General features: G+C 41.3%; 3 protein-coding genes across 3 annotated transcripts; 2 read left to right on the top strand and 1 right to left on the bottom strand.

The window, feature by feature from the left end:
* The first annotated feature begins 3302 nt into the window (after positions 1-3302).
* Positions 3303-6086, top strand: LOC103828506 (subtilisin-like protease SBT1.8). Its single transcript, XM_009104106.3, has 2 exons — positions 3303-4985; positions 5147-6086. The coding sequence occupies exons 1-2, from the start codon at positions 3359-3361 to the stop codon at positions 5809-5811; spliced, it is 2292 nt and encodes a 763-aa protein (XP_009102354.1). The 5' UTR covers positions 3303-3358; the 3' UTR covers positions 5812-6086.
* Positions 6087-6322: 236 nt separating this feature from the next.
* On the top strand, positions 6323-10122 carry LOC103828509 (protein LURP-one-related 6). The gene is made up of 2 exons (XM_009104108.3): positions 6323-8157; positions 9573-10122. The coding sequence occupies exons 1-2, from the start codon at positions 7942-7944 to the stop codon at positions 9930-9932; spliced, it is 576 nt and encodes a 191-aa protein (XP_009102356.1). The 5' UTR covers positions 6323-7941; the 3' UTR covers positions 9933-10122.
* A 61-nt stretch (positions 10123-10183) lies between these two features.
* Positions 10184-11961, bottom strand: LOC103828507 (proteasome subunit alpha type-6-B). The gene is made up of 8 exons (XM_009104107.3): positions 11700-11961; positions 11510-11591; positions 11339-11435; positions 11212-11270; positions 11062-11144; positions 10751-10846; positions 10569-10628; positions 10184-10455 (listed from the first exon to the last, which is right to left on the bottom strand). The coding sequence occupies exons 1-8, from the start codon at positions 11868-11870 to the stop codon at positions 10363-10365; spliced, it is 741 nt and encodes a 246-aa protein (XP_009102355.1). The 5' UTR covers positions 11871-11961; the 3' UTR covers positions 10184-10362.
* Between the last annotated feature and the right edge of the window lie 15346 nt (positions 11962-27307).

Here is a 27307-nt window from a genome sequence, read left to right on the forward strand (position 1 = left end):
GTCACCTGAAATCTGTGTGACAAAAACGTAATTGATGGGAGAACTCTTGCTCGATGAATTTAGTCGCGATGTGGAACTTGAGTTTCAAGATGAAAATCAAACACCAATATATGATGAGTCAGCGGGGAATTATAAGCTGATTCAAGGGTCTCTTTGATGTTACGGCGATCTAACACTACATGCACTGCCTAAACATACTCATTTACGCTCTATTTTGAATCTCGTTGTACAGCTGCAGGAAGAGTTTGCAAATTCATTGTTTACAGGGAGCTGAGAGAACGTAATTGCCACATATGTCGCTCGAAAGTTAAAACTACAGGACAAAGAACACCCACATTCCTATCACCCTGCATGGCTTCACCAAAATAACAAATTTTGTTAAATAAGTGCTCATTTGGTTCTTCTCAGGTTTCATCGATACATACAAAGTTTCAGCAATACAAACGTGGACACAAGCTACAACACTTTCAGAGAATCAAAGTTATCATGGTTTGGCATCTTTTTCCCGTTATTTTGTTCCACACTTCAGCTCTATTATGGCCCCACTTACAGATTGCATTCGAACAGGTACATTTACTTGGACAATACCCGAAACAAACGCTTTCAACGTCATCAAGGACAAGCTCAGTTCAACACCTATTATTTTACTGTATATCACTCACATTTACTGTTATAACATCCATATATGTTTGGATGAGAAAATTATTAAATTGAATATTCTTAATAGTAACTATATAATTTAGAATTGATGAGATCATTGAGAAAACTTATGTTCTGTTTTTTGTTTATTATACAATTTAATCATATATTGTTAAAGATAATTAGAAAGCAGTTGTTTTACTAGTTCTTGTCTCGGGTTGTGATCGGTTTCTCTGTTTTGTTATCATCCTCTTGACTTTAATGATGATGTATGTTAAAGGTCTGATTTGGGTTGTTTTCTCAGCTAGTTAGGGATTTGATTTTGTTTTCGATCAGAAGGTTGGAGTTCGGCTCAAAGTGTATGATAATTCTGTTGAGTTATATTGTTTTCATCTTGCCGCTTCCTCATCCCTTGTTCCATTTGATCTTCTTCTAGATAGAGTTTTTGTATTCCTTTTCAGTTCATCCTTCTTTAGCAATGGCAATGTAATATTGGTTTGGTAGTGCTTGAGAAAAATTTTATTTATTCAATCTTATCGACTTTTTGGATATACATCTCCAATGCCATTCTATTTTTTCTTCTATAATTTTCTCTATTATCAGCTTGCCCTATGGCCCCAGTTCTGCATCCAGAAATGACCCCAGTTCTACATCCAGATATGATGGTTAGTGATCTTATTAATGTTGAATCAAAGGAGTGGGATGTTGGGCTACTAGAACAGTATGTAGATCACGTGGACATACCGATGATCTAGAGTTTGGCCATAAGCCTACTTATCGTCGTGATACATTATGTTGGCGTTATACTAAGAACGGTCAATACATAGTTAAATCTGGTTACTAGGTGGCTCGAAATATACTGAAAAATGATGAAGAAAAGGATGTTTTGGAGCCCAGTATAACCAAACTTCAAGCATTTCCTTGGAAAATAAAAGCACCTCAGAAGATATGACACCTTATTTGGCAACTGATGACATGACATATGGCGGTCAAGAGGAATCTGGTCTGCTGAAACACAAGACAATAATTATTGTCCAAGATGGGGAGAACCAGAAGAAAATGTTACTCATGCAATCTTTGAATGTCAACCGGTTTTACAAGTTTGGTCTCTCTCAACAACTCCCATCTAGCCTTGACAGATTCCCGCTATCGAGCATATATGCCAATATGGATTACTTTTGTTTGGAGGAAACATCATATTGGAACCAGAATTGGATATGGATCCTTATCCTAGATAATTTTGTATATCTAGAAGGCTTGAAACGATAAACTATTTAGAGGAATAGATAGGGACTCTTTGGAACTTGTCAGATATGCAGAACGTGAGTGTCAGGTTTGGTCTAATGCAAATGAGGCAATACCAACGTCTCCACAGGTGCAACTTATTATGAAACCATAAGTCTTCAGCTTGGGTAATATTTATAAGGTGGATGGGTCATGGACCTCTATAGCGCAATCTAATGGATGTAAATGGGGTTTGGAAGGATTGTTCAGGGAAGATCCAACTTATGGGGACACAAAACGTGAGACGGCGAGAGGTTGCTTTGCATACAAAACTAGAAGCAATGAGTTGGGCTATGGAAAGCATGCTCCAACATTCGACTTGCCAGCATTTTGGGAGGGATTGCAAAGATCTAATTGCAATGATAAAGGAATCACAAGCTTGGTCAAACTTCGCAACGGAATTGGAGGTGATTCAGACTCTTTATGTATACTTTTTGGACTTCAAGATATCTTATACTTTAAGAGAGCAAAACAAAATTGTTGATTCTTTAGCTAGGACTACTCGATCTTTTAATATAGATCTTTGTTTCATTAGTTGTTGTTTTTTCCGACTTGGATATCTATGATACTTCAAGTTTGAGTAACAAAATAGTCGATTGTTGTCAAAAAAATATATATACATATAGTGATTCTATTATAAGATAAGTTTTCTGAGTAAAAAAGTAATTCTATATTATATTTTAAAATAGAATAACATCATTAGAGTAAAAATTATTTTGTAATAGAATTACTTTATTTTAAAGCAAATTATAAAAACAAATTGAGTGACATTTTTTAATGGTCTTATGTTTTAACTTCTTTGTTCAGTGCTTTTCAGCTTTTTTGTCTTTTTGGAAAATGTTTTCAAATTATTGATGACTATTTTAACATTTTGAGTTTTGATCTTTATAGTTATAACCTGACAAATCTGTTTTGGTTTTACTTATGCGATTTTATTGTTGTTTTGTTATGTTTTATCAAGTTTTTTCGGTTCTGAAAAAAAAAGTGTCATCGTCTTGACTTTTTTTGTTAAATGTATTGATTGTGATCTATCTTTGTAATTTTCTTGAAAACGCTGTGTTATTAATTTTCAAAATTCATTAGAAACAAAAAAAACTTGGAGTGTGTAAATTGTGATATTAATATGCTAATTTAAAGAAAAAAAATAAAAATAAAAGGAAACGAAAAGAACGTTGAGAAGACCAATAAAGAAAGGATGGGCCCAACAAAACAGAGGCAATGAGTGCCCTTTAACACGTATCGTGTCTCCAGCTGTTCCCCCACACTCTTTCGAAAAACGCACCGACGATGGCATTTCCGTCATTATTCTAACGGTCACACGACCCCAACGTGGCTCGCTTTTTCCTAGTATTATTTTTTTAAAATTCCCAAACACTCCTTTCTCCTTGTTATATTTCATTCTCGTCTCTTCACTCTCTTTCTCTATACAGTCATCATGGCTTCTCCCATTACCATCATCACACTCATCTTCCTCTTCCTCCTTTATTCAGCAGAAGCCAAACGCACCTACATCGTCCGCGTTAAACACTCGGATAAACCGGAATCTTTCTCAACTCATCACGATTGGTACACCTCGCAACTTCAATCCATCTCCACCGATCCACAGTCACAGTCACAATCGGAATCTGAATCCCCTCTCCTCTACACGTACACAACCTCCTTCAATGGCTTCTCCGCTTTCCTGGACACCGACGAAGCGGAATCCCTCCTCAGGTCCGAGTCAATCCTGGATGTGTTCGAGGATCCTGTGTACACGCTTGACACGACACGAACTCCGGAGTTCCTGGGTCTCAACTCCGAGTTTGGTGTTGCTTCAGGGTACAGTGGCCACGCCTCTAACGGTGTGATAATTGGAGTGTTGGATACTGGTGTGTGGCCTGAATCCAAGAGTTATGACGATTACGGGATGCCAGAGATTCCGTCCAAGTGGAAAGGAGAGTGTGAATCTGGACCCGACTTCGATCCGAAGTTGTGTAACAAGAAGCTGGTCGGAGCTAGAAGCTTCTCCAAAGGCTTTCAGATGTCTTCAGGCGGCGGTTTCTCGACCAAGCGTGAGTCTGTTTCTCCCCGTGACGTCGACGGACATGGAACTCATACTTCCAGTACAGCCGCTGGATCCGCCGTTACGAACGCCAGTTTCCTCGGTTACGCCGCCGGTACGGCGAGAGGGATGGCGACGGGAGCTCGTGTGGCCACTTACAAGGTCTGTTGGAGTAGCGGCTGTTTCGGATCTGACATCCTCGCCGCCATGGATCGAGCCATTCTAGACGGCGTCGATGTGCTTTCTCTCTCCCTCGGCGGCGGATCAGCTCCTTACTACCGTGACACCATCGCGATCGGATCCTTTTCCGCTATGGAGAAAGGCGTCTTCGTCTCTTGCTCAGCCGGAAACAGCGGCCCCACTAGATCTTCAGTTGCCAACGTCGCGCCGTGGGTCATGACTGTCGGAGCCGGGACTCTAGATCGTGACTTCCCTGCCTACGCGAATCTCGGGAACGGGAAACGCCTCGTCGGAGTTTCCCTTTACAGCGGAGAAGGGATGGGGACGAAACCGCTGGAACTGGTTTACAACAAAGGGAACAGCAGCTCCAGTAATCTCTGCCTCCCTGCCTCCCTCGATCCCACCACCGTGCGTGGCAAAATCGTTGTCTGTGACAGAGGAGTGAACGCTCGTGTTGAGAAAGGAGCTGTTGTCAGAGACGCTGGAGGTTTGGGGATGATAATGGCCAACACTGCGGCCAGTGGTGAGGAGCTTGTTGCCGACAGTCATTTGCTTCCCGCCATTGCTGTCGGGAAGAAGACAGGTGATCTCCTCAGAGAATACATCAAATCGGATTCGAATCCAACCGCTCTTCTTGTTTTTAAAGGAACGGTTCTTGATGTTCGTCCTTCTCCTGTTGTTGCTGCGTTTAGCTCTAGAGGTCCAAACACTGTAACTCCAGAGATCTTGAAACCTGACGTCATTGGTCCTGGAGTTAACATTTTGGCTGGTTGGTCTGATGCTATTGGTCCTACTGGTCTTGACAAGGACTCGAGGAGGACCCAGTTCAACATCATGTCAGGTAGGTACTTCACGGCCTTTGCGTTTCAATTACTGATTATCTATCTATATGGCCATGAAGAAAAGATCAACATACATATTTTATTTATTGATATTATCAAGAGGGAGTTTTGGAAATTTATTTTGTTTTTTTAACATGGAAAGGGGTTTGATGTTTGTTAGGTACGTCCATGTCATGCCCACACATCAGTGGTTTAGCCGGTCTTTTGAAAGCAGCTCACCCTGAGTGGAGTCCAAGCGCCATCAAGTCAGCGCTCATGACCACAGCTTACAATCTTGACAACACCAACTCTCCTCTCCGTGATGCTGCAGATAACAGCCTCTCCAACCCACACGCTCACGGCTCGGGCCACGTAGATCCTCAAAAGGCTCTCTCGCCGGGTCTTGTCTACGACATCTCCACTGAGGAATACATCAGGTTCTTGTGCTCTCTCGACTACACTGTAGATCACATTGTGGCGATTGTGAAGCGACCAAGTGTTAACTGCTCCAAGAAGTTCTCTAATCCTGGGCAGCTCAACTACCCAAGTTTCTCGGTTTTGTTTGGTGGCAAAAGGGTTGTGCGCTACACCAGGGAGGTAACCAACGTGGGTGCACCCAACTCGGTTTACAAGGTGGTAGTTAATGGAGCTCCTAGTGTTGGGATATCGGTTAAACCATCGAAGCTTTCGTTCCGAAGCGTGGGAGAGAAGAAGAGGTACACTGTCACGTTTGTAAGCAAAAAGGGAGTGAGTTTGACGAACAAGGCTGAGTTTGGATCCATCACTTGGAGCAATCCGCAACACCAAGTAAGAAGTCCCGTGGCATTCTCATGGAACCGGTTTTGATTACAAAACACACAAATCGAACATCCCTAGCGATGTTTTCTACTTTTAAGTTTAATCACCGTTGGGGGAAATTTCAGTTCCTAAAATTGGCTGGGTTTCTGCTAAACAAAAACACATCCTGAGCCATAAGCAATGTGAATCGTTCATGTTTTGTTTGATTTGGTTTGAGTGTATTGTGGGATGTGTAGAAGAAAAAAACGTTGTCAAGGAAAAAAACGTTGATGTTATAATTTATGTATTCCGCGTATTATTGTTTTTCAACTGTTCTTATGTAATTGTCAACTGTCAAGCAACAAGAAAAGTAATGTGACATCCATCATTAGTGGAGACATGAGTGGAGAACATGCGCTCAATAAATGATCACATGAAGCCAACATGTGCAGTAACTGTAATGATGATGTATTAAAAACTCTTCTAACGGTGGCAACGTCAATGATGACGGAAATGTTATATAGTATTTCATCTGTTTCGCAATACATCATGTTTTGGTTTAATGCACAAAAATTAAGAAATTTTTTCTTTCTAAAAGTAATTTTAAAAATATAATTTAAAAATCATTCAACCAATTACAAAAATTTAAACTCTAATTACTAAACTATTATCCAAATATAAACTCTTAATCATGAAATGTCTATGATTGCATAGAAGAAGTTAATGATAATCCTGACCATACCCCACCTTCTAAATATTAAACTCTTAATTTTAGTTACTAAACCCAAACTCAAATATAAACCTTAAACTCAAATGTTAAAATCAAAAAAATACATAATATTATGTAACGATCATAGTATAATTTTTATAAGTTCAAAACAAGTAATGATATTGAGAAGTTAAAAAAATTACAAACTATATTTCTAAACAAAATATTTATTTTTTTATTAACCGTCAAATAGAATGGAGCTTGCTAAAACAGTATAGTAATAGAATATATCACACAGTAAAATATAAATACGGATTGTTTTACATTCTATACATATAGAATAGAACACAATAACAAAAATTGTTCATCTTCTTCGATCAACTTTAGGTAATTCACAGAGACAAAAGAAAAGTACTGTAACAACGAAGCAGCGGCGTGAGATGAAGCGTCGATGTGAAGGAAAATATGTTTGGGTTGCTCCCTCACTGTTTGGATCTGTAATAATGTTTTTTCTCAATCAATTTCAGAATTGGGAACAATGGTGGCGGTGGACGATTTCAGAAGGAATAAACTTAGAAAAGACCGACGATCCGACGCTGACGACGATATAGAACAAAACGGTGGATTCGAAGAGATGGAGCAAACCATCGACGGTAACCACGATTTACTTTTGGGGGTTAATAATAATTTTTTTAAGCAGGTTGCGCTGGTTGATGCAAGTGATATTACAGTAATAATAATAATAATATGTATATATGACGGCGTGTATATATTTAGTAGGTTAAATAGCTAGTATGTGAATTATGTTTTTTTGTGTGGCTATATGCCCAATTTTCCGTTATTATATACCGTTTATGAACAATTATTTAGTGGCTGAAAGAAAATGAGAGGTTCCTTACTAATTAAGGGAAGTAAGTTTTTTTAGAAAAGAAAAAAAAAAGGATATGGTTAAGAGAGAATATAAGAAGATAAAAAAGAGGGTATTGACTTGCACACAAGAGTCCTCCTATTTTACAAGAAATCAATCTCCCACACGAATTGGCATGTTACTAAATTTCTCATATATTCCTTCATTTACTTTTTATTAACAAGTTATTTCAGATTTTAGGTTTTGGAGATTTTGACTCAAGAAACATTCTATGATTTATTATTCAGTTCCCCCCACGCGTCAAGTATTTACTGGATACTAATAAGAGTATTTGCTATTTCGACGAACTTACAGTAATATATATACTCCAATAGTAAGAATATTTTGAGACTCAATACCAGCAAAAAAGGTATTATGTTGAGACGTGGTGCTTAAAAGTCAAACCGTACGTTGCCAAACATTTGAAAAACTGACCAGTTATGGACCATTTCTTCTTGTTCTTTTTTTGCTTTCTTTAAAGTCAAGAAAGTGAATGAGAAAGGTAACCCATGCATGATATACGACTATATATATATGATAGAAAATCCAAAACTTTAGTTTGTTCGTAAAATTATTAAGGAAAATGAAAGCTGTGGTGAGTAAATTGCATTTTTCTTCGACGGAGGAGGTGATGGTGGTGAGACGAAGGCCACACGTGGTTAACGGCGGTGGCTTCGTGGTCACAGATTGTAGAGAGAAGACTATTTTCAAGGTTGACGGTTGTGGAGTTCTTGGCACCAGAGGAGAGTTAGTTCTTAGAGATGGTGATGGTGCTGATTTGCTTCTCATCCATAAAAAGGTAACTTTTTATTATTATTATTATGCCAAATTTGTGATGCTGAACTTTCAACTTTTTCCCATGAAATCTCGATTATAGACCAACCCAAATGATTAATTTATGTCTTTAAGTGAATTTAATGATTGAATAGATTATAAGCTTTTGAAAGACAGGTAATGTAGACTTATAGACAGTTATGCAAGACAGCAAGAGCTTAACAAACAATGACTAGTGAAAATATATTTGTGTTTTATGAAGCCGATGTGTGTTTTCTTTTTTGCTAAATTGTAAATGTCATTACTAGTAATGAAGGTTCGGTTACAAAATGAATCTGAAACCACAGTCTGCTGAGACAGCCATTTGATTTTAAGGAGTCGCAAAAAATTTTAAAAAACTCCTAAAAACCTAGATTATTAAGTCCAAGCTTCTATCAATAAAATGCTTGAAGTTAATATGACATAATAGAACAAGAGACAACAATATGAGACTCCCTGTCCGAAGCGCTTCTTGCTATAACTGGAGCAATCGTGAAGAAGTAAGAGAAAAGCTTGAAGGAGAGTTCAGTCGAGCATTCACCGAAGTGGCTCCAATCAGCTGCAACGGAGGTGTCTGGTTCCCACCCCAGAACACTACTGGAGGAGGACGTCAACCAAACAAACCCAAGCTTTCTCGACAGTAGATAAAAGTACCAACCCAAATCGATGCTGCTGACAATGGATACTCGGGTTACAGGTCAAGCGTAGGCGGTACAAATTGGCTCCCCAACCGGCCAGATGTGTGTTTTCTCAGCCATTAGTTATAGGTCTTAGACCATTTCCAATGGCTTACTCTATTTTTTACTCTAAAATAGAGTAACTTTATAATAGAGTTTGAGTTTGCTCCAATGGTACTCTATTTTAGAGTAAACCTATTTTTCACTCTATTACCATTGGAGCATTTTTTACTAACTCTATTTTAAAGTGGAAAATAGAATGGGATTAGAAATGCTCTGACATACATATGGACTATTTCTATATTTTCCACGTACATAACGTCCCAATAGGAAAACAACTTTTTATATAGATAAAACTGATGTCATTAAAAAACAAATTAATCTACTTTTTGTAGAATGTGATAGATTTAAGTCTATGAAAATGGAGTTCAAAATAAATAAAATAGCAATATACTACATGAATTGCTTTAACATTGAACCCAAAAATTGTAGTATAATATTAATTAAGGGACCTATCAAAAACTTTTTTTTTGGTTACTAGACACGCATTTGTGCGCCATCCCTCTTAACAGATATACACGAATCGATATATTAAAGAAGTGGTGCGTCAAGTTAAAGCAACCCTCTTAATAGATATTCCACTAGATGGAAAAAGTTGATTTGGAGTTGTGTTGTGGAATCTTGTTGTACTTTTTTTACAAGTCTCATGTGTTTGATGGTGTAGGGAGGAATGGTGCAGGCTCTAAGCATTCATAACAAGTGGAGAGGCTATAGTTACGACTATCAAGGAAGCCCTAAACCGGTTTTCACATTGAGAGATCCTAAGCAATCTTGTTTCTCCATAACCGGTTCCATCCGCATCTTGGTCCAACCGGGGAACTGCTACTTTGATGTGAGAGGGTCTTTCCCGGATAGGGATTGTAGCATCGTGGATTCAACCGGAAGTGCGATCGCTCAGGTAAAAGAATGGAGTGGAAACAAAGATATATACTCGGTGGTGACAAAAGCTAATGTTGATAAAGCTTTCGTTTTCGGAGTAATCGCGGTTCTTGACTATATCTATGGTGAATCTACAAGTTGTTGATCGGTTCATCACTGGCATCATCTGCAACTTACTCTTTTCTATACTCAATCTGTGTAATGTGCATGGTGTTCCATGTACGGTGGTTTGAAGACTATTATGTCGTTTTTATTAAATAGTTACTCGACTCTGTAAATATTTTTACATATTTTGTTTTGTAATAGTTCAAAAATCATTACTAAGGTGTTATATAGATTATTACTCGTATAATTAAACTTTTGTACTCTTAGCCCTGTGTTGTTGGTGATTGGAACTTAATTTGACAACCATACATGCCAAATAATATGAAGATGATCTGAGAAAGCAAAGGTTCAAACGGAAACCACAAGATTCATAACACTCATGGAAACAAGTTTTATCTGAGATGTGAATGTTCTTAGAAAGATTTGAAAGCAAAAGGAAGAGAATGCAAAGTCTGATTGATTCAAAGTTATCAGTCGCGTTCGCTAATGGCAGTTAAATGCTCCTCGATCTCCTCTGTTTCAAGGGAACGGAAGATGGGGTTATCAGCTCTCACAACTCCAACCTGCGAAACCAAAACAAGGCCATGAACATGACTTTCACAAGCTTTAACAAACATACATTGACATGATGCAGCTCTTCTATTCCTGAATACAAAAAGGAGTGAGGAACTGATACCTCAATCTCAGTTGCCTTGAAGTCTTCTTGAAGAACAGATTGCAGAGCGGATATGGCAGTCTACAAAAGAATTGAGAATAACTCAAAAGTCAAATATAATTAACCAAATCTAGATAGCAACAGATGCTGTGTTTCCCCATCTAAAACTCTAAAAAGAGGAGGACCAGCAGTGAATTTACTACCTGCACTGTTTCGTCATAAGTGAAGGCAGGGTTTTCTTTCATTTTCTTCTCCAGGAAATTGATTGCTTCTTGCTCTTTCATACCTGCACTAGTTGCCTGCATCATACCAAGTCTATTATTCCACCAGGGAAGAAAAACATCTAACATGATGTAACATATCTACCATCTAATGTAACTAAAATAATATAAACATTGATAGCTTATCTCACTCAGTACAATCTATTGTCAGATACAATGAATTATAGATGAGTTACAGTAATCATGTAGATAGGAGTAGTCTAGATATCAATATGCCTGAAGAGTGGCATTACCTTGTGACCGTAAAAGTGACCAGCTGGGTCGCACTTGTAAAGCAGGGGTCCTCTCTCTTCGTCCATACCCAGCACCATGGCAACTAAAGGAAAACAAGAATGAGTCCTAAATCTCTAGTTAGATATGATGCAAAGAGATTGGAAACTTACCTACACCAAGAGGTCTCATGTAAGCATGTTGAGTGTAAACCTGTGACTTGTCTGCAATCCTGTCAGCACAAACGTTCATGGTTAGTAAAATTTTAGTTACACATAGAGAGGAAAAGGGAGAGTATACCATTTAGCAAGGATGTCGGCAGGCATCTCGTATCCGTATTGGAACCTAAACTCAGCTGCCTCATTCCTTGCTTGCGTGACCAAAGACCTTGAATCAGCTGCAACATTCCATTATAGTTTAGACAAAACACTCAAAAGAGAAGCCCGTAGAGATGGATGGATGGATACAAACCTGTCATGCCAGTGGCTAACAAGCCAAGGTACTTGGTGACAGGGAAAAGGTGAGATACGCTTGACTGATCTAGAAGCTTGTCCTGCAAACAAACACAAATCGAAAGATCCCCAAATCATCTGGTGCCGTAGATCTACGACCTAAGCAAGCTCTTCGCAGTTGAAAGAAACAAAACGAAAGGGGAACTTACGGGAACTTTCTTCTGGGTAACGACGCATACTGAATCTTTTCCTCGAACACCGATGGATGTGATTCCAGCTGCTTTCACGGCTTTGAATGCATATTCGACTTGGAAGAGACGCCCTTCCGGCGAGAATATTGTGATGTGGCGATCGTATCCTCCGCCGCTTCCTCTGCTCATCTTTCTTCTCGACCTTCGATTCACTAAAACCCTTTGCGATCTATTGAAGACTGAGGAGGAATACAAGAAAACTTTGCCTTCAAGACAGAAACATGTATACCCGAACTTTTCCCAATTTCCTAAACTACCCTTGAAGTAAAACAATTTGCATTTTTGACACTTTTTTTTTATCTCTTTTTTTTTTTTTTTTAGAGAAAATTAAACTCTAAGGTAGTTTACAAATTTCTATTAATACTTTGGGTCACTTTCAGCTACTAGGGCAGTTTCTTCTAACAAGCTCTCTTTTCTCCACTTGTTTCTAACTAATTTAGTCCATCTCTAACTACTAGTCAAAAAGACCCAACAAGTAGAAGGGCGGGAACCGCTCACCACCGCACATCTCCCTCACCATCGGACGGCCCATAATGTTTCTGCCATATATGACAAGACAGATATCTGTCAAAATTTTCAATCTTTAGATTAACAATTTGACTTTTCATTTGTGCGGTCCAGATTTTACCAAGTTCCCCACATCTTCATCTTCCTCGTTTTCTTTCTATTTTTCTTTTTTGAGGAAGAACAATCTCACCACAATCAGCACTTTTGTATCTATTTGGCCACAAATATCAACTTCTAAACTCGTGGTTAGTTTTTTTTTTTTTTTTTTTTTTTTTGACAGCAAGAAAATTTACAGACTCATTTAGACTCTGTAAACCAATGTGGTAACTCCGCATCCATGTGTACGACGAAAGACGGTTGTGTCCGAGCACTACGTGCCAAGCGATCCGCCTTTATGTTTTCCGTCCTTGGAACATGAACAATCTCTGAGTTGGTAAAGCTTCTTCTCAAAAACTTAATGTCATCCAGGTAGCTTTCAAATGCCGGCCATTCTTCTGGTTCCGAAACCATCTTCACCAATTGAGAACAATCCGTTGCAAATGTGACCCGGTACTGTCGTAAGTTCTTCATACACTCCATTGCCCAAATTAGAGCCTCCAACTCCGCATGAAGAGGTGAAAGACTTGCCCTTACATTCCTTGCCCCTAACAAACCCTCAAACTCCGGAAGCGTGCTGAACCAGCCTTGTCCTGAGAAAGAATCCTTGTCTTTCCAAGAACCGTCAATGAAACACCATCTTCCTGTAGTCTGTGAGTTAACTCTGAACTGCGCTTCAGGGGCCATCCTGGAATCATTAACAATTTGTGCATCCGCCCAAAGTGTTGATTCCAATTCAGCTAAGTTTAGCGTTTCTCTCGGGTCAACATCAATATTACTAAAAACTTTATTATTCCGACCCTTCCAAATGTACCATAGAATCCATGCAAACTGATGATCCTCCATTTTTGGATTAACTCTCCAAAACAGATGATCCATATTAGTAAATATCGAGCCCAAGGGAAAATATTTGGGTTCGATGGAATCTTAGATAGTGCCCACACTTGTCGTGCCGGAGGACATTCAAAAAACACATGATTTATTGATTCCTCCGGATCACCACACCTTGCACATCTTGTATCTCTTTGTATTCCACGTGATTTTAATTTTTTGGTCACTGCTATACAACCTGTCAACAACTGCCATAGAAAATGCCTTAACTTTGGAGGACACTTCACTTTCCAGCAGAATGCCTTAAGAATATCCATGTTGGGTCCATAAAATTCTGGTTGTTTCTCCTTATCAGGATATATCCTTTCAATTTGATACCCTGATTGTACCGTGTATCTTCCATTTTCAGTGAAATGCCATCCATTTCTATCCTCCAACAGATTTCTACTCAGAGCGAGACTTTCAATCATTTTTGCATCATTGGGTTCCACCAAAGTCCTAATTGTCTGTAAATTCCATGTTCGGGATTCCTGATGAATGAGGGAATCCAATGTGAGGTCCGGGTAGCTATCGTGAAAATTTTTGTTTGCTGGTCTCGGGCGGGTGGATGGGAGCCAGAGGTCATTCCATACTGAGATAGATGACCCTGTTCCAACCCTTTTAATTAGTCCTTTACAAACCAGAGATCTAGCAGAGATAATACTCCTCCAGCCATACGACGGGGAATATGAGCGAATCGGTTCCAGGGGTGAAGCATTCATGTAGTACCGTCCTTTGAAGATTCGCGAGAAAAGAGAATTTGGCTTCTCAATCAGCCTCCACAGCTGCTTTCCCAACATTGCTGTATTAAAATCCGTCAAATCCTTGAAACCTAGCCCACCATTATCCTTATGGGCACAAAATGTATCCCATGATTTCCAATACATACCCCTTGTACTTCCTCCTGGGCTCCACCAGAACTGAGCTACTGCACTCGTTAACGTCTTCACTATAGCTTTCGGTAATCGATACACCGACATCACATGATTTGGCAAAGCCGTGATAACCGACTTAATAATCACCTCTTTTCCCCCTTTTGTAAAAAATCGAAGAGTCCAGCCATTCACCCTATTATTCAGACGATCTTGTACAAAACCAAACACTTGAACCTTAGATCCCCCTAAACTTTCTGGCAAACCTAAATAAGAACCCATACCTCCTAGGTTCTGAATCCCCAAAATATCTCTCAACTCTTGCCTATTGGATTCCTCAATTTTATGTCCAAATTGAATTGAAGATTTCTGAAAGTTGATTTGTTGTCCTGATACAGTCTCATACTCCTTTAGTATCCTAAGAATAGTCTGACACTCTTATTTGTTTGTCTTACAGAAGAACAAACTATCATCTGCAAATAGCAAATGAGAAACTGGTGGACACGCTCTTGCTACCTTCATACCAGTTAAATGTTTCTCCCGCTCCGCTTTTTTTATATTCGTGATTAAAGCCTCAGTATACATAATAAATAAATAAAGAGATAATGGATCTCCTTGACGTAATCCCCGCTGAGGTATTATAAGGCCTCTCGGTTGCCCATTAAGAAGAACTCTATATTGAACTGAAGATATACATCCTCGCATTAATTTAACCCAATGAGAATCAAATCCCATTTTTTGAAGAAGAGCCTCGATAAAATCCCACTCTACCCGATCATATGCCTTACTCATATCCGTTTTAATTGCCATAAACTTATTTTGACAGGATTTGTTGGTTCGCAAACCATGGAACATTTCCTGTGCAATAAGAATATTATCCGATATTAACCTTCCTGCCACAAAAGCCGATTGTGTTTCTGAAATTAGATGGAGAAGACAATTCTTCAACCTTTGGCACAACACTTTCGAGATAATCTTATAACCAACGTTACATAGACTTATCGGTCTCAGTTCCGTCATCCTTGTAGGTCTTTCTATTTTTGGTATCATGCAGATATTAGTTATGTTCAACCGTGAATCCATATTTCCTGTAACCAAGAAATTATTTACCAACTCAACCACATCCTTTTTAATGACATTCCAGGAGTGCGGAAAGAAGAGAGCCATCATTCCATCTGGGCCTGGCGCCTTCTCTGGATGCATCATGAATAAAGCTTGACGGACTTCTTCCTCCGTTGCTACTCGCAGTAGCATAAGATTCATCTGTGGGGAAATTGATGGTCCTATCTCCTCCAAAAAACTATCAAACTCCACTGGGTTAGTTGAACTAAACAAACCATCAAAGTAATCTACCGCCACCTTTTCCACACCATTTTCTTCTGTAACCCAATTACCCGCCTCATCATAGAGACCCACTATTTTATTTCGGATCTGACGTTGCTTTGTCAAAGCATGATAAAACTTAGTATTAAGATCCCCAGATGAATGCCACATATTCCTACTCTTCTGATGCCAGTATTCCTCCTCATCCTTATATGCCTCTTGTAATTTCTTGGAAATGTCAATAATATCCTCTTGTGTTCTATTGTCATCTGTTTGTACTTCTTCCAGTGCCTTTTGGAGATCCTGAATTTTGTCCTTTCCATATGGTTGGTTGTTTTTTCGCCTTGAAGATATTTCATGCCGACAATTATTAATCTTAGTAATAAAATCTGCTGATGATCCTTCCTGATTTTCTGTCCAACCCGATACAATTGATTCCATGAGTCCCTCTTGGCCAATCCATCGCTTATCAAACCTGAACTGTCCTCTTCTCCTTCTTGTTAATTTATCTTCTAAAAAAGCTACCACAGGTCGATGATCTGAGCCCACCAGCCGCAAATATTCTGTATAAGAGTATGGGAAAAGTGTATGCCATTTCTCATTAGCCAAGGCTCTATCCAGTCGGCATCTGACTGTAAAAGCTCCTTTCCCTTTACCTCTTCGTCCTTGCCATGACATTTTGTTACCACGAGCTGGGAATTCCAATAAACCACTGTTCCTTATCATATTATTAAAAGGAATAAAAGAGGTTGCACTTCGTAAAGGCCCTCCATCCTTTTCATGATTCCCGGTAATTTCATTTAGATCACCAATTATAAACCAAGGATCAGACCTTGCGAGTCCATACCTAGTCAATCTTTCCCATACATGTTCTCTTAGCTCTTGAACCGGATCTCCATAAACAAAGGTAAGGAAAACTTGTTTTCCATTGCTCACTGCTTCAATATCAATCATTCTATTGCTAGAGTAAAGAATCTTTACTTGATACTCATTGTTATAAAAAAGAGCTAAACCATCACTCCTCCCATTCGGATCCACCGTAACCAGGCTATCGTATCCAAAGTGAGATTGAAATTTCTGAACAAATTCAAAATCCTGTTTCGTTTCCAATAAAAACAAAAAGTCTGGTTTATGTTTTTGCCGTATTTCCCGTAAATAACTTATGGTCCAATGACTTCCAAGTCCTCTGCAATTCCAGCTTAGTATTTTCATATAAAAAAATATATTTTCAAGCGGAAAGGCTTAGGTGTGATGCCACCCAGAAACCAACCAATGCTACACCTCCACACACACCTGCCAAACCCTCGCTCACATTGTCGCAATCCCACATGCTGATTCCAATTAGTATACCATTGTATCCATAACCAAACCTCACCACGAATCCATTCCGGCCACATATGTTTATTATTTAAACCAGCCAAGTTCAATTTATATTTCAATAACCATAAACTCCAATACCTCCAGGACTCTCTAATAAGAGAAACCGCTTTCAAACTAAAGCTTAAAGATTTCAAACTAACAACAACAAAATTTCCTGACCAGACAATGATATTAAATTATATTATCAACTCTCCCACACCAAGCCTCATCTTAGTATACGTATAATGCTTCTCCCTGGAGTTCACTTCAAGATATGAGAATCCAAATAAATCTATCATTTGTTCATACCACTTTGATACCAAGAATATTATATCCTCTACTACCATCTCCAACACCCTAACTGATCTGTTTATTTTTACACTCCATACCAAAATAATATTAAGAAAAAAACAAGCAGTAGTGGTATTGTTGTATCTGTCTCTGATCCATCTTTCCCACGAATTCCAGAATATACCTCCATACAAACCAAGCATCCCTAAATTTCCCAAATAAACCTGCAAAGTAACCGTGAAGAGACTCACCCGATGAGCCAAAAAACAAAACAAAAGCAGTTCCCTTTTGTTCTCTTGCAGAAACAAAAGCAATTCCTTTTCATTCCCCTGATACACTCTTTGCCAATCCACTAAACCCCACCAAACCGTGCCTCCCGCCCCAGAATCCCAGCGTCGTGAGATCCTGAAAAGCCAAGATCGCCTCATGTGTCGCCATTTCCCTTGTAAAGCCGACCCTATAATATCCATTCGACGCCCCTTAAACCTTGAACCACTTAGAACTTGCGATCTCGCTTTAATGAGAGCGAGATCTCGTGATTGGAGGATGCGTGAAGGGAACTCCCTTAACCGGAACGATATTGAAGATCCCTTTGATTCTCCTCGCCTTATCGGATGAAACTTTCCTAAACTCCAAAGATTCGTTCGAGAGTCGACCCCTTTTAGCTTCCATCCACCAAAGAAAACGTCATAGGGATGTAGATCTGCCTTCTGATTGTACCTTAAAACCTTCCAATTGCCCCGTAGTAACCATTGATCTCCGGGATCCCAACCTTGCAAATCCATGAAGCCCTAGTAAATCGCTATTGCCATCGCCGTATAGGAGATTTTTTTTTTAAAACATCTGATTTTTTTTTGCGTGGTTAGTTTAAAAAATTTAATTAACAAATTAATCCATGTTAACGTTTAGGTCAAGTAATTTTTTATTCTTGCAGGGTCCACCATGTCGACTCACTGCATGGTAATACCTGGCGCCTGGTCTTCCGGCGACGGTGGTTGGAACTTCGCCATCGATAAGGACAAGATGTCCAGGATTGTCCCTGTACGCGCTGGTATGACATTGTCAGAGTTAGAATCCAACGTTACGAAGGAGTTCTTTACTTCAACGGAGACCGTGTATCTCCCTGTATTGAGTTACTGGCCTCCTAACACGAAAGAGCTTGTCACCGGACTAACAACACCGCCAGTTATTATGACAAACGACGGTTCTCTTCGCTTTTTCTTTCTCCACCTGGATGCTCACCTAGGAATGAATATGTTTGTCATCTTCCAAGCCAAACCCGTCACCCAGCCAGCTAGTCAAGTGGATGAGAATCCATTACCCTTTACCACACCAAATCAACCTATAAAACACGACCTCAACCAGTTTCGACCCCCTTCTACGGCCTCATCCAAAATCCCTTCATTCTCTCTTTTTGGAGACGATGACCTCCTACACGATCCCCCACCTCGTGTTCCTGTTGATGCCAGTAACTCCCTACATTCTCCTACTACCTTCCCCTCTTCCCCAAAATGCCCCAAAATAACCCGATTTTCCCTTCATGAAGAAACTCTTTCTTGCGGAGATGAGATGCTTGAACAAATGTTCAAGGAAGACCCCGACAACATCCCTGACAGTTGGGTACTTGATGACGGCGAGGAGACTGCCTCAGAAAGCTCTCAACCTCAAGACACTGATGGAGTCCCGCCTGCTCGATATGACCATGATTTTTGGGATCCTTTGTTAGAGGAACACCTTGGCGGGTTTGATGCAGTTGAGGTTATGGCTGGGATAAAAGTTCCAAAAACAGCCCCCCTCCCAACGCCTTCCGTCATCCACTGTACGACTGGAAACGGCAATGCCTTCGATCATACAGTCCGTTTATCGGGCGAAGATCCAACTGACTGGAAGAAAGATCTTGATTTTCTCGGTGTACATCAGAGAGAACGTACGGGTGGACAATCATCCCGTACATCGACAGATACTCCACAACCCGACTCGTCCACGCGTACACCTAATCCGATGTCCCATGGTTCTACATCCCAGGCCCCCCCCACTCCCCCAGTTCGCGAGACGCGGCCCCTATCTGAGATTAGCGACGAGGAATTCGACGTCCCCCCTATGTTTGATGATATCGCATACCAGGCTGATGATGTCCCTGACCTCAATTTTGACGACCCTAACGGCGAACCAACTGTGGGGAAGCTATATGCGTCCAAGCAAGACTGTCAAATTGCATGTGCTATCTACGCAATAAAGGAACGTTTTCACTTTAGGCAAACCCGCACCACAAGGCATTCATTTGTTCTTAGCTGCCATGATACTCATTGTGATTGGAGGATCTTAGCACAAGAACTCACCAATTGTGGTTACTACACCATCAAAAAGGCTAACCTTGTACACATCTGCCCCTTCGACACACGTGACCTTTACAAAAGAAGAGCCACCTCAAAAGTCATCGCTCATGTTTACCGTTCCCGATATAGTGAACCAACCCTTGGTCCCAAATCAGCCCCGCTGCAACAGATGGTCTTGGAAGATCTTCGAGTCTCTGCCTCATACATGAAATGCCACAGGGCTAAGGGAAAAGCAACTGAATCCATCACGGGCAACGCTGAGGATTCCTATCTGGAGCTCGCCTCATACCTTGAGAGACTGAAAGCCACTAACCCAGGTACCGTAACTACCATCGAGACAGAATTAAATGATTTCGGCCAGACTCGTTTTCTTTATGCCTTCCTCTCTTTTGGAGCGTCCATTCGGGGTTTCCGTCGTGTACGCCCTGTCCTCATTGTCGACGGTACACATCTATCCGGAAAATACAAGGGGGTCTTACTCACGGCCAGCGGGCAAGATGCCAACTTCCAGGTATCTTCTTCTGCTTTCTGTATCGGAAAAATTACCATGGCTTCGCGGCCGTGTACAAGTTAAATCCCTTTTGTTCATGTGTACCCTTTTCCTGTACGTGTACACGTTCTATTTATACCAGAACGTGTACATTTATTAACACTTTATTTTCATCACGTTTCCAGGTTTTTCCTTTGGCTTACGCCGTCGTTGATGGGGAGACTGACGAATCATGGCACTGGTTCCCAGCAAAAGTTGAAAAGATTATTGCGGATTCCAACGCTCTCACTATCATTTCAGATCGTAAAAACTCCCTCCTCAAAGCTAAGCAGATCGTATTCCCAAAGGCACACCACGAGGCCTGCATTGTTCACATCATGCGGAATGTTGTCTCACGATTCAAAAACAAGGGTCTGGCCAAAATGGTGTGCACCGCAGCTTTTTCTTACAGACGCAAAGATTTCAATGACAACTTCGGCAAAATAAGACAAGCTAGTGCAGCGTGCGCAAAATACCTCGAACAAATTGAGACTGCTAAATGGAGCAGAACATATTTCCCGGGGAACCGATACAACCTCCTCACTAGCAACGTTGCCGAACAACTCAATAATGCACTATCCAAGTCGAGGGCTTCACCTGTTGTTGAGTTGTTCATGTTCGTCCAAAGGATGTTGACTCGTTGGTTTTCAGCTAGGAGAACCAAATCAGCAAAACACAGGGGGGCTGTAACACCGGAAGTTGAGGATGTAATGCAGACACACATTAGGCTAACTAAAGGCAGCAAAATCTCAAATATTACTAGTTGGAGCTATCAAGTCAAAGGTGTTTTTGGTCACACCAACACTGTTTCTCTCGATAACAAAGTTTGCACATGCCAAGTATTCCAACACCTTAAAATCCCTTGCGGACATGCTCTGTTGGCCGCTGATTCCATCGGTTATCCACATTCCCAACTTTTTGGAGACTGCTACAAAACACAAACATGGAAAGAAACATATGCCGGCGTCATTTACCCCGATGCTCTTCTAGGGGATCACCCTCTGCCTCCAGCTATTGAACGCCTCTCCCTACAGCCTCCCAAGACCCGTCGCCCCTCTGGGCGTCCTAAGGACAAACGCTGCCCTTCCACAGGAGAAATACATGTTACCAAACTCATACATTTTTCTTTTTATCGTTTCAACACAACACCCAACTGATTTGAAATTCGTAATCTCATCTCCTCAGGTTCCAAAGAAAACCAAACTCAACAGGTGTGGTCGGTGTGATGTCTCTGGTCACAACAGGACCAATTGCAAGGTCCCCATATAACCGGGGTGAATTCTATATCCACAAGGTTCCGCTTGTGGATAGCGCCTTCACCTTTCATCAGCTCACTTCTCAGTTGTTTTTGGATTTTTTGGTTTTGTTGCATGTCTAAACATTAATGAACATGTATGAGCTGTTCTGAAGACGCTTTAACTATTTTTGGATTTTTTGGTTTTGTTGCATGTCTACACCCCAACAGTTTGCTACAACGATAAGCTCGGGATAAATTTTAAACAACCGTCTGCGTATACACATGTACACGTCCATACATACTTACACGCACAAATACATCCTCTGTCCGTTCGTACATTAATTTTACTTTCAGTACACGTTTACAAGTTATAGTGTTCACACTAACGTCAAACGGTTCCTCCCACGCATCCACATACAGAAGCGCTTGTGTACATGTGTACCTCCGATGTAAACATGTACACGTTTGTTGTTCCTAGCTCGTACGTACACCTGTAAACCTCAGGTGTCCTTAACTAGCACAAATACATCCTACGCCTAACACAGACGTCGCAGAATTCAATACATTAAATTTACTTCAAGTACACGTTTACAAGTTATAGTGTTCACACTAAGGCCAAACGGTTCCACATACAGGGACACTTTTGTACATGCATACATACGCTAGGTGTACATCGCATACTACAGGTGTACATGTGTTCACTCGTGTTTCAGGCCGCCCCAAATGTGCAATCTTTAACAGACTTACTCAATCTAAATGTATACCAACTTGAATCGTGTACATATCCCATGTGTACAGCGCATACTATATGTGTACATGTGTGCACTCGTTTTCCATACAGCCCCAAATGTACATTTTTTACCATACAGACTTACTAAATCTAAATGTATACCAACTTGAATCGTGTACATACGCCAGGTGTACATCGCATACTACAGGTGTACATGTGTGCACTCGTTTTTCATGAAGCCCCAAATGTACATTCTTTAACATACATTATTACGGAATCTAAATGTATCACAACTTGTTCGCGTTCGACAACCAAAAAACAACAATAACTACATAAATAAGATTTGTTTTCCTAAACGTCCAACCATAGCCGATAATACAAAAAACTTGCTGACATAACATGTTTTGCAACACAGAGAGCCGATAGTAAATTAAACATCCTGACAACACAACAAGGGCCCTAACCAAAAAAAACCTCCAACCCTTTCTGCAATGTCACAACAAAATAAACCTTCCCTCCGGAATCATCACAAGTACAAAGGCATTACCCAGTCTTTATAAATCTCCATCGCATACTATTTCCGGAATATGTCCACCAGATCATTAGTAAGCCCAGCCATCGTTGGTTCCTCATTGCCCGTCGCGTGCATTTCCAGGAACTTAATGGCCAAAGGCCCACAGTCCCCGCTGCGCCAGTTTTCATACAAACCAACTACCCTCTCAACATGGAAGGGCACAAGCTCATGTTCTCCAACCGCTTGCGGTGGACACACTTTCTTCGCAAGGTAAGGCAGGATTCCCGCCACAGGTTCCATCAGCAAAGCTACTTGGTCCTCACTCTTCAAACGGGGGTTCGGATCAAATACCAATATATCCCACGTCGCAAGTCATATGCAAAGCCCCACCCAATGATCCCCTCCCCAAATCATTGGGGCGTAAAGCGTGTCCACGTCAACCCCCCACTTCTTCCCCTCTCTTGTAAGGAACTTCGTTAGCTTGGCATCAGTTGCTATCCGGGTTTTGCGTCTCGCCGCTTTGAATGACCTCTCCTTCACTTGCAAGTGTGCTGAAAACCATGGCGCAACCAACATCGCCCGGTTTCGTCTTAAGGCCTCTCCATGCAATCTCCCAACGTAATCCGCCAGCACATCCATATGCTAACCAAAGCAAACATTATTTACAACCATCAAACCCAACAAACAGAGTTAATACTACCACTAAACACATAGACAACGGAAACAAACTTACCGTGCTACTAACCCATTTGCAAGGCGTAGCCAGATTTATGAAAAACTCGTTGTCCAGATCATATCCATCCGCATTTGTATGCATCCTGCAAGAAACGCACCAGTACCAATTAAAATATAAGGTGGTCTGTTTATGTAACAACAAATTAAAATAACGTTGCAACGCTTACACTTTTAGGTTGGCAAGCAACAATCGTTCGAAGTAGGCGTAGTCGCAATCTTCAACAGTCGGGACAATGGCCGGTACAATGTATTGATCCTTTGCCAGCAACACTGCCGCCAGTTCACCTTCTTGTTCAACTGGCTCATGCCTTTCAGTCCGCCCCCCATCAGATGTATCACTAACAACCAAAACATTCGTGTTTGGACCCACCCCTGTTATCTCCGCATCCTCCGAATCACCCACCTGCTATCACCCACAAGAAAAGAGATTCATTAGCCCGCACGTGTACTCATAAAGGTCCTATATATACACAGGTTCGTGGGCGCAAAACTCAACCTGACTATCGCTTTCATCGTTCTCGTTTTCAATCTTTTCTTCACCTTTGCCCTCCTCCACACTCATGAGATCACCCTTCTCTTCACTCATGGTCTCACCCTTCTCCTTTTCAATCTTTTCTTCACCTTTGTCCGTCTGCGGGAAAAACACAGAAATACTCACTCCATCGTACATGTGTACAACCTAATATGTACACATAGAGGATTGCGCAAATCAAACTATGCGAAACAAGCGAATAAATACCTTCTCCTCTGTCACATGGTCCTCAACCAAAACCTAAACAACATCGACATCAAGTACGTTAAGTACAGCGAGTGACGAAGAACGTACAGTTACAGTCTGCCAAAATCACTTAGGCACAAGAATGGTACCTCAGCTATGCCTGCCTCATCCTTTTCTCCAGCTCCCTCAGACTCGTCCGCCTGCCGGGAAAACACAAAAAAACTCAGTAGACAGTCCATGTGTACACTAAAATAGATACACATCCACGATATTGTACATGTGTACAAAACCAAATATATGTAACATATGTACACTGCAGACATTTGCACACATCAATTACATAAGTATAAAACAAGCCAACGAGACTTTAAAATATACGCAACGAGTTAAAAATACCTTATCCTCTGTCTCGGTGTCCACTTTTTTTACCTCACCCACACCAGCCACGGTCACATGGTCCTCAAACAAAACCTGAACATGATCGACATCAAGTACGTTAGTACAGCACCAGTACATGCACTTGCTATTGTACACGTGTACGTTAGTACAGCACCAGTACATGCACTTGCTATTGTAACCCTAGTACATCTGTACATATAAATTATGAAGTACAGGCGAAAACACAAAATGATGTGTCAGTGGTGTTCAGACAACAAAAGGATTACTACCTTCTGTCTCTATCACCACCTCAGACCCTAGAGGTGGCTCCCCCATGCCCTCAGCTACATCGTGGTTCTCCTCCTGAACAAAGAAACAAACAAGTTACCATCCAAACCACGTGTACATACACCTCTGTGCATATGAGAGGACTGCACTCAATAAACAGAATAATACCTTATCCTCTGTCTCTATCAACACCTCAGCCCCGCAAGGTGGCTCCACCGTGTCCTCGGCTACATGGGGGTTCTCCTCCTGCACACAGAAACACAACAAAATTTTACCATCCACCCCACGTGTACATAAACCTCTGTACACCCCTTTCAAAAAGCCAACATACCTTATTCTCAGCTTCTGTTGCCATCAGAGTTTCCTCACCACCCCTAAGAGACGAAACATCAAGCACCTCCGTAGGGGTCCCCTAATACAATAGTTAACCACCATCAATAACAGTGCCCTACATAGATCATCGGATAGGACCCACTCATACAATAGTTAACAGCCAAAGCAATCACTTTACTACCTCTGATTGCCTATCACCAGCCTTGACTCCGGTGGCTGCCAACACTATAGCATCCAAAGCGGACATAGCCTGAAAACACCATTCATGACATCAAATCCAATTCCAAAAAAGGATTGAAACAACAATCAAAATGTTACAAGTAACTTACACTAGCATCCAGCCCGTCGCCAGACCCTCCTTGCTCTCTCGGCTCCCACCACCAACGCTGCTATCCTGCACAGCATCTCAAAAACATAAGTGCTGAATTCGTTTAAAATGCACAAAATCGCGTAACAAACCTCTTCCTCACTGTGCACAAAGAACGTTTGGCTGTGCACGGCCCGATATACAACTTTGTCCCCAGCCCCTGGTTCAACCCATTGCAAAGGTACACCGTCGCCCGGTGGCAACCTAACTAACAAAGACGGCCTGTCCTCTGATATAGACCGAGAACTCTGTTCAGGTGTTTTAACGTCTCCTTCGCCCTCCATGTCGCCGGCGCTAATAACTGGAACATCATCCTCCGCACTGTCATCCTCGTCCTCTGCCACCGGGCACCGTCTTACAGTCCCTTCCCTTCCCTGTAAGGTTATCCTCTTGGTCCTACTCTTAATACTCCCTTGTTTTTTGATTGAGCTCTTACCCTTAACAAAGGTCTTCCATTTCTCAAACTTCCTACCTTGTCTCTCAACCACGTTCTTGAGCTTCTGAACTTCTAACACCAGTTCTTGGACATGCGCCTCCATCCTCTTATACTGCTGTGCATCCACCATAGCTCCACGTCTAAAATAACCGCTAACACGTCTTTGTTTTAGAACGGGTGCTTCCGTCACTTCGATGTTCGCTGCGCCCTTCCGCTTCTTAGCATTCACTTTCACACCGTGCTTGTAAATTGGATCACCTCCATCGCCTCCGCCCCAATCACCTTTGCTAAACGCATACCCGCTTTTTATCATCCCAAGCATGTTCTCCACCTTTTTGTCATACTTCTCATCATCCCAGGCTGCCCACCTTTCGTCGTGCGTACCATTGATCTCCATCATCGGCTGCACAACCAACTGAAACAACGAAAACATATAAGACCCAATAAATATTAAAATATCCATGCGTACATACTACTTTTACTAATGTACATAACTCTAATGCATTACATGTACACTTTTTATTTCAGTACAAGTGTACATTAACTACTTACATCTAAGAACAAGAAACATGTACATATAACAAAACTCCTTACCCCCGCCTCATGCTCCGCTTTGCGCAAATGAACCACAGTCAACCCTGCATGCTGTGGCAACACTTGCCCTGGGAAAGTGAGCAATGTCGTGCTATCATCGCCATGTGCTTGTTTCAGCAACTGGGGGATAAGTTCGAACGCCACCAACTGCAACGCCAGCGGAAAACCCAGAATCCTAAGAGTCTTCTGCCTCAGCTTCTTACAGAAATCTCCATTTGGATCCTCGCACTTACCCATCACTTTAGGACCTGGCTTCATCGTTCTAATCGCCCAAGCAAACGACTCCCTACCCCACTGAAAGGCAAAGAAGTTCTTGATATTCTTCACAAGATTAACATGTTTCAGACTCGGCTTCTGTATCTGAGATGTAGGCACTAGCACCCCGTCTACAATTATTATCAAACACAACCTCAACTTGCGCGAAGCCGGCATCCCCGTGTCGCCAAAAACCATTGCCACAAGGTCTGCTATTGTCGCATCCCTGTCTGGGCCAATCAACCTTTCCCAGTACGCATAGTTCTCCTCCGTAACCGGCAACTCGTAGTCGATGCTGTACCCCTCTTCGAACTCGTCACAGGGCAACCCAGTAACCTCACCAAACTCCACCAAAGAGAATCTGAAGGGGTTTCCACCAAACACCGGCCACAACTCATATTTCTTCTTCGTTAGCACCTGCCTTGTCAGCATCCCGTGTATCACTTTGCCCATCAGCACCCTACGGACAGGAAACCTAAATAGGGTTCCAAAGCAAGATCTCAGGAGCATCGCCATCTCCTTGGTACCGTTTAGTGCGTCTCTAACGCACAGCAGAAAATCTATAGTAGAGTACATGTTGATTCTCTCGCATGGGAAACGATCCGTTGCAAATAACCTCTCCGGTAGACCGGCCGGTACAACATCTTCATCGTCTGTTCCAATCAAGAAAAAAAAATCCACTCGATTGAGACACAAATCAACACCAACACTAAATCAAACTAAGAGGGGGGGGGGGGGGGATGCGCATCACTAACCAACGACAATCTCTTTACCACGAAGACTCCGCCGTGGAGACAT

This window comes from Brassica rapa, chromosome A07 (genome assembly GCF_000309985.2).
Source record: "Brassica rapa cultivar Chiifu-401-42 chromosome A07, CAAS_Brap_v3.01, whole genome shotgun sequence".
NCBI lineage: Eukaryota > Viridiplantae > Streptophyta > Magnoliopsida > Brassicales > Brassicaceae > Brassica > Brassica rapa.